The 8,780-nt window shown below is 45.0% G+C and overlaps 1 protein-coding gene across 1 annotated transcript in view; it reads left to right on the top strand.

Annotated features, from left to right (window-relative positions):
• The window catches only part of CDK6 (cyclin dependent kinase 6), a 252,077-nt gene that overhangs the window by 238,095 nt on the left and 5,202 nt on the right, over nt 1-8,780 (top strand). Inside the window, exon 6 of the mRNA XM_004702658.2 lies at nt 7,285-7,420. Within this exon, the coding sequence (XP_004702715.1) occupies nt 7,285-7,420 (136 nt within the window). The remainder of the gene's footprint in view (nt 1-7,284; nt 7,421-8,780) is intronic.

The following is an 8,780-nucleotide window of genomic DNA, read 5'->3' as shown; positions in this document are numbered from 1 at the left end:
TTAGGAACTAGAGGAAAGTTGTATTTCTCATCATTGTTACATCGCACCCTGACTGGCTCATCTCCTCCCCGAGACCCCTCTGCAAGGGGGAATGCTTTTCTTTTAAAATTAATGAATCACTTTATTGGGGACTCTTACAGCTCTTATAACAATCCATATATCAGTTATATCAAACACATTCATACGTTGCCACCATCACTTTCAAAGCATTTTCTTTCTGTTTGAGCCCTTGGTATGAGCTCCTCTTTTTCCCTCCCTCACCCTCCCACCCTCGTGGACCCCTGATATATGATAAATTATTATTATTATTATTTTCATATCTTACACCATCTGCTGTCTCCCTTCACCCACGTTGCTGTTGTTCGTCCCCTGGAGGCGGGGCAGCTATATGTTGATCATTATAGTCAGTTCCCCATTTCTCCCCTCTCCCCCCCCTTCCCCTCCCCTCATGGTATCTCTACTCCCATTACTGTTCCTGAGGGGCTTATATGTCCTGGATTCCTTGTGCCGAGAGCTCTTATCTGTACCAGTGTACATGCTCTGGCCTAACTGGATTTCTAAGGTAGAACTGGGGTCATGATAGTGAGTGGGGGGAGGTAGGGGGAGGAAGCATTAAAGAACTAGAGGACTGTTGTGTGTTCCATCGGTACTATACTGCACCCTGACTGACTCGTTCCTTCCTTGTGACCCTTCTGTGAGGGAATGTCCAGTTGTCTACAGATGAGCTTTGGGTCTCCTCTCCAAACCCTATCATTTGCATCAATATGTTTGTTTGTTTTGGGTCTTCTGATGCCTGATACTTGATCCTGTCGACACCTCCTGATCACACAGGGTGGTGTGCTTCCATGTGGGCTATTGCTTCTCTGCTAGCTAGTCACTTGTTTAACGTCAAGCCTTTAAGACCCCAGACACCATATCTTTTAATAGCTGGGCACCATCAGCTTTCTTCATATTTTCTTATGTACTCATTTTGTCTTCAGCGATTGTGTGATTGTGTCGGGAAGGTGGGCATCACAGAATGCCGAATTGTTAGAATAAAGTGTTCTTGTGTTGAAGGAGGACTTAACTAGAGACCCAATGCACATCAGTTGTAGAACTCTTATGACTGGATTGAACTAGTGAAATGTATGATATGTGAATTATGTATTGGTGAAACTGTACATAAACTAATTTTTAAGTGCCCCTAAAGAACAGAATTATACTTTCAACACTATACTTTGTATTCAAGCATGACTGAGTAAGACTAGATCCTGAATGTTTCTTCTGGTGATTGGAGGCCATTCCAGTAGGCTTCTGTTAATGCCAGGGCCAGTACTAAGTCAGAACCCAGTGGCTTTTACAGCGTAAAGAACATTTGCTAATTTTATTGTCTGTGGCTCCCCAAATCTGGGGAAACTGCCATTACTGACCACATCTGTAAGATAGTCGAACTCAGGGGCAAGCTTCTGGAGGTCAAGTTCTACTAACACAGAGATGTGAACTGTATGACACACATTGCTGAAGAAGAGATGGGGTCTCTTCTTCCCCTTGATCTTTGAATATACTTCGTGTGCTTGTGATCCTGAAGAGGGAGCTGTAGAGGATGCTCAACCCCAGTGACCCTCTTTTAAAAGGAAAAAACCACCGTTGCTGAAACTAGCTTGCCAAGGCATCAAAGGCTCGCCTTCTTCACACTTCACACCACCTGGGAATTCTGTTCATGGGGAGAAACCTGGTTAACGTTGAGGTGAGCCACAAGGAGCATTTGACGGTTTAATTCTTATCAAAGGCCTGGCACTCCAAGTTGCCAAGAGAAGAGAAACCAGGAAGTCTTACGTGCTTGGTGCTTTCTGAGCACCATTTGGTATCTTGGCTTCTGATAATTGTGTCACCAAAATTATCTTAGTTCCTCCTAGTGCATTACCTGCCATAGAGAAGGGACAATGCTGCACCCTAGTGTCACTTCTCAGGAACTTGAAAATTCATTTCTGTTCCTGCCATCACTACCATGTATATGATTTGTGCCTTGTCAGTGTTTCCAGTATAAATGTCAACTTTTACAGCTTATATTCAGCTGTCCAAACAGTGAAATTTGATGCCAGCACTTTTTAATGGACCTATCAGAATTTCACAGTGCACATGTATGGGCCATAAACATTCATACTGGACATTAAAATGATTTTTTTTTTTAGGAAAGCCATTTCACATACTTTTAAGGGGAAAAAATATTTCTGTGCTTAGGAAGACTTGTGCTTTCAAAAAACAGCAGCTACTTTGAAAGTGAAACTGGATGTTTTGTAGCCTGTGGCACTGGAGAGCATTTTTAGGAGCAGGATCGTCGTGAAATGGAAACAAAATCCTAGGCTCAGAAAGGGAACAGCGGCTCGGTAGATGAATTCAGATGAGTTCACTCTGTGTGAACTTGTTTCATTGCTCAGTTTTCCCATCTGATATGAGAAGAATCAGAATGTCTGACTCAGCGTTACCAGGACGTTAAATACTTTCCTGCACACACCAAAACATACAGACGCCCAGAAACAGTCCGTTTCCCTGAAGGTGTCTGTCATCCTGTTTCCCGTATGGCTTACACATGTGCCCACACACATGCCCATCCTCTGTCTCATACATGTGCTAGATTTAACTCAGAACTGGGTATATTCGGATATGCAAATGAAGCCATTTTCAACTATTCTAAAAGTTTTTAACAATCAGTCTCCAGGTTACTGTGGAAAACATTGATATAAAAAGGACTAAAAGTGAATGAAAGAACATGTAAAAAAAAAGTCTTTAATAAGCATTCTTCGTCTTTCCTGCTGCATTGTCCCATTCTTCCCAAACAGTGACACTTGCCTATTTCCTTTAATAATTATAGTGGTGTTTTTGTTTTCTCTTTTCGCCCCTATTCCAAGACTTCTACTAAAACCCAGGCTCATAGGGCTCAATCTTCAGTGTCTATAGTGACTGTCCGTCAAGATCAAAGAGATCCCCGTGGTGTCAGGAGACACCCTGAAGCGTGCTCATGATCATGGAGTAGCTAAAGCAGATGTCCCGGGGGTTCGTCCCAGTGAGTCTGCCCATGACGCTGTGGGCCATGCCTCCCTCGCGTGGCTCCCCAGCTTGTGTGGCAGGCAAGACCTAGGGGCTGCATGTGTCTCCTGGCATATCTGCTTGTTCCCTGCGGATGAGGCCTGTGCTGTGGGCTCTGCGAAAGTGAGGGAAGAGGGAGCCGAGTGAGGCAGCCTGTGACCTTTGCCACCACCTCTTCCCAGAGCCAGGCCCTCGAGTCCTGAGAACACACCTCCGTGGGCCTTGACACCAGCAATTGCAGACCAAGGAGAAGACCCTAGTGCAGCCAGTGTCATTTGTACTTAAGTTAGTTGGCCAGTATGTGAGCAGTCATGTTCCAGAACATTTTGCTGTTGACAGAACTATGATTTTTCAGTTCAGAGTGAACATGAGTCTGTGTGAGACAGAAGTTGGTGCCTCCCCGAGTTTCCCTGATTCAAACCTGCTTAACTTCCTGCACATTATTTTTCACTGGAAACTCCGTCAAAGCTAAATAGCAAACATTGTCTGGAACCACCGACCTACTGCTGTGTCTGGAGAACCCCAGGTCACAGAGTGGGAGTGGAGCCATTTGGACTTTTGGAGTCGTGGTGATGCATCCCCAACCTATTTTGGATTCACTGACTCTCACTCTCGCTCACTGCCGTCGAGTTGATTCCAAATCACAGCAACCCCAGAGGACAGGGTAGAACGGCCCCTGTGAGTTTCTGAGACTGTCAGTGTTTACAGGAGTAGAAAGCTTCATCTTTCTCCAGAGGAACTTCTTGGATCAGTCACAACATGATCCACCACGTGTTTGTCCGTTGGTTGTACTAGAGTGGCTTGTGTCTTGCTGGAAGCGATGTCACTGGTATTTCAAATGCCAACAGGGTTACTCAAAGTGAACAGGTTTCAGAGGCGTTTCCAGACTAAGAACAGACAATGAAGGACTCTGCTCCACTTCAGCAGAAGCCACTGAAAATCTTAGGCTCCGGAAGGCCTGATGGCTTGAAGCAGAACATTGTTGGAGACCGTGCCAGAGGATGGGGCCTTGGTTCGGAGGGCACTTGACAGGTGACTAAGAAGAGGAGCTGCTTTCTCAGAGTGGAGTTGACCATGGTGACGTGAGTCCCGTAAAGTCTGTGGGAGTGGAGCCTTCGGGATCTTCCTGTGTTGATGGAGCACGGCTCAAGAGAAGGAAAAACAGCCAGAACTCAGAATGTGCGAAAAAAGAATTTAGGAAAATTGGAAGTAGTCAAAAATGAAATTGCCTAAAAATCGATATCCTAGGCCTTAGTGAGCTGATTGAGCTGGTATCCATTTTGAATTAGAAAATCGTATCAGGAATGACACAATCAAGAGGAATGGCATGCCGTTCATTGTCAACAAGGACATTGCCAAATCAGTCTGGAAGTACAATACTGTCTGTGTGGAGAATGTATCTATCTGCCTCCAAGGAAATCCAGTCAGTACAACTCTGATTCAAATTTATGCATCAACTGCAAAAGCTAGTGATGAAGAATTGCACCAACAACTTCAGTCGGAAATTGGTCAAACATGCAATCAAGATGCATTGGTAATTATTGGTGACTAGAATGCAGAAGTTGGAAAATATGGACTTGATAGAGACGAAGCTGGAGATTGCATGATAGAATTTTACAAAACCAACTACTTGTTTCAGTACCTTGTTTCAACAACATAATTGGTGACTGTACACATGGGCATCTCCACATAGAGTAAACAGAAATCAAATTGACTACATCTGTGGGAAGAAATGATGGAGAAGCCCAATACCAGCAGCTAAAACCAGACCAGGGCCTGACTATGGAAGATAGCATCAATTTCTCATATGCAAGTTCAGGTTGAAGCTGAAGAAAATTAAAACAAATCCACGAGAGTCAACATACAGCCTTGGATGTCTCTCATCCAAGTCTCTCACACGTGGATGTCGAGCCCATCTCCAGAGCAGATTGAACACATTGACCACTGAAGACAGAGACCTGATGAGACGTGAGAAGACCTCAGTGCTCTATCATTCATGAAGAAAGCAAAAGGTCATTGTGGTAGTTACAGAATCTGGTGTCAATTTGGGACTTAAGAGGATTCAGAGTGAATGGGTGGAGTCTAGTCTGTCAATCGGGTCATAGCCAATGAGGCTTCTGTGTGGGTATGACCTTCTGAGAATTCTGGGAACTCCTGTTTCTCCTCCTTGGGGACAGGAGACACTTCGCTCTTTTGGCTCACTTCCTGCGAGACATCCCTGAGGAGAAGCCACATGGACCTACCCTGGGCTGATGCAGCCCTGGGAACTGGAGGAGCCACGTGGATCCAGAGGACTTCCAACCCACTGACCTGTGATCTTCCTGCATTTGGCGTCATTGCATGTGTTTCACAAGTCTGAAGAGGACCTTACAGATTGGTATCCGACATAAGGGCTAATATCGTACTTGTGGACTTGATCTGGGCTGGGCTGGGATGTTTTCTTAATGTACTCGTTATATATAAAACTCTCTCTTATACACATATGATAAGGTGACCAGATTTTAACATTGGTAAAGCAGGACACCATTGATAAAACGCATATCCTGGCAAAGTAGCTACATGGCAGCCAAAAACCATATACCTACTTGTCGTGAATTCTTTCCAAAAATTGGGACTGCCCCACCAAAAGCAGGACATCTGGTCACCTTAACATATGAGTTTCTATGGATTTGTTTCTCTAGTCTACCTGGACGAACACGGTCATTAACAAGATAGGAAAGAAAGAAAGAAAAGATCAAAGTGCATGTCAGAGGAGATCTGAACTGTGCTCTTAATTTTAGAATAGCTAAAGCAAATGGAAGAAATGAAGCCAAAACCTCCCAGGGCAGCTCGAAGCCGAAGCCAAATAGTGTAGTAAATATGAGAGGTGGGCATTGAATAAAGAAGACCAAAGACAAGTCGATGCATATAAACTGTGGTGCTAGAGAAGAACATTGGAAGTACCACGGGCTGCTGAAAGGACAAACCAATCCGTGTTGGAAGAAGTAAGGCCAGAGTGCTCCTTCGAGACAAGGATGGTAAGACTTCGTTTTCCATAGTTTGGACATGTTGTCACGAGAGACCTGTCCCTGGAGATGGACATCACGTTTGGTAACGTGGAGGGACAGCAAAGGAGAGGGAGGCCCTTGACGAGATGGATTGACACAGTGGCTGCAACAATGGGCTCAAGGATGGGAACAATGATGCTGATGGCGCGGGACTGGGCAGTGTTTCATTCTCTTGTGCATAAGGTGCTATGGATTGAAACCAACTCGATGGCACCTAACAACAACAATATTATTTTCTTGTTAGGATTATAATGGGCAACGTACTAAGGTATCGACACTGCCCAGTACTGTGTTATTACTACACCAGCAATCACACAATCAAGAGAAATGGTGGCATTCACTGGCATTCACAGTCCATCACTATGCCACATACTTTATAGAAATCACCACCGCTATAAATTAGTGTCCTTATATAAAACCAAAGCTCACAGAGGTTAAGTTTTTGTCTTGAGTCACACAGCCAATGAGTGGGCAAGTGCAGAATTTTGTCCCAGGTCTGTCTATTTCCAAAGCTTGATGCTTTCTCCATGTCTGATCCCAGACTGACTTTTACAAAAAAACACAAATGATACCCCTTCTATTGGTTGTTAGATCACTTTAAATATGGGAGATTTCCTTTATAAAAAGGTGTTTGCTGAGGACATGATTGCTGTACCTCATTGCTTCGCTTTCTGTTGAATTCCAGTGTATGTACAGTTTGGCTGTTTGGGGAATTCTTCTATAATGAAAAACTCAACTAAATGGATGTGCTAATAAACCATGTTGGATGAGCATGATAAAAGCATACCAGGGCCAGGGTGTTCACCCAAAACACAAAAACATTTGACCATAAAGGAAAATCTGATCTGCCTGCATGGTCTTCTTTAAGTACACATAGCCACTTATGTCAAGGCATGCCTCCTTGTAGTATAAAAGTGCCGTTTCTACCTTAGCCCTTACAGCTTAGCTTCTGTACTGCCAGAATGACCTCTCGTCCCAGTGAAGTTGGAAATTCCTCTGATCACCATGTTGTAATAGAGCTAAGAGGTAATGAGAGGCCCTGTCCGCCACACAAGCAAGAGGTTCCCAGGGGCTCTGTGCCTGCCCCTTGGCCTTGGCCTTGATCTAGAATTTGATGGGGAAAATGCTCAGTCTAGCAGTTAATCCTTGGTCACCTGTGTTTCTTTCTCAGCATAATTGGACTCCCAGGAGAAGAAGACTGGCCTAGAGATGTTGCACTTCCCAGGCATGCTTTCCACTCAAAACCTCCTCAACCAATTGAAAAGTTTGTAACCGATATCGATGAGCAAGGCAAAGACCTGCTTCTGGTAAGTTCATGGGATGCCTAGTTGGTTCACACTGTACTGGTGGATGAGGCCTGCCCGATCCGAGCGAGGTGGTCAATTCAGCAGTGGCTCCAGACTGCAAGAGCCCTAGCCACACGGGTGGGGGGGGGGGGCAGAGTCACAGTCTCCACAGCATCCACTTCCACACCTGTAGCAACTAGCTGGTGGCTCTTGATTATGGCATGTCTTCAGTTCATATGAAAAGAAAAAAGTCCAGTCTACCTTCTTTAAATCTGTTATCTTTTCATTCATTTGAATGCAGCCTTAGAAGCCTGCTCATTCACATGCTTCCTTAGAACTAAATAGTGTGCCTCTTTGTTTGCAGTTTCATGACCATTCAGCAGCTTGACTGTTCTTTTGATAGGCCTTTTCCTCAATAGGAAAATGATGGGGAAGACAGTTTTCCAAAGGAACTGAATTGCTATCTACTCCTTCTAGTAATGTCTCATACACATTTAAAGTGCCTCCCTAAGCTAGGGAGCTCCTGTTGGAAGGAGCCTGGAAGGCAGTGGTCAAGGCCTTTAGTGCAGTTGGAACCACCAGCTGCCCGTGACAGGAAGAAGTGGGAGTCTGCTTCCATAAAGCCCGACAGCCCTGGAAACCCCGTGAGCAGTTCTGCTCCGCCCAACGGAGTCATTAGGAGTTGGGATTGACTCGATGGCAGTGGGTTTGGTTTGCCCCATTGGTAGTCCCTGGGTGCATATAACCAATACACCTCGCTGCTCACCTAAAGGTTGGAGGCTTAAGTCTCCGCAGGCGTGCCAAGGAAGAGAAGCCTAGCGATCTGTTTCTGAAAAATCAGCAGTCGCAAATCCTACCGAGCACCCTGAGTCAGAATCAACTCGTCAGCAACTGATTTAGTGCTTTCAGACTTAAACTCGTATACCCTGGCCTTGGACCTGGAGAACCCTAAGGGACTGCTCTTGGTAGCTAGGCCTTGCTGAGTGATTAGTAGTTACCCATAACCTAATGAATGAACAGCCTTTGAAGTCTTGACGATGGAGCTCGCATGCTCGAAGGAGCCAGTGCTCATCATCAGGGTCTTCTGACTCCCACTTTCAGACCTAGGCCTTAGAAGAAATGTTGGGCTTCAGCTCGTTGTGGAAATAGCCACAAGTTGTTATGTGCATGTTTGCACAGCCCTAGATTTTCCCAGCACCCCGTCTTCACTTGGAAGTAGCTCATTTCTGACACTTGGGCAAATGCTTCCTCCAATGCCAAGTGATGGCTAGAGATAGCCATGGGCCTTTCCCACCATTGATTTCTCCTTCACTTAGGACCTCGGCCCACATCTCTTAAAATAAATGGATTTTAAAGAAGGATATTTACTGGGAAGAAAGCT

This window comes from Echinops telfairi, unplaced genomic scaffold (assembly GCF_000313985.2).
Source record: "Echinops telfairi isolate 266 unplaced genomic scaffold, ASM31398v2 ScPeMD7_23;HRSCAF=83, whole genome shotgun sequence".
NCBI lineage: Eukaryota > Metazoa > Chordata > Mammalia > Afrosoricida > Tenrecidae > Echinops > Echinops telfairi.
This window is presented reverse-complemented; position numbering and strand designations above follow the sequence as displayed.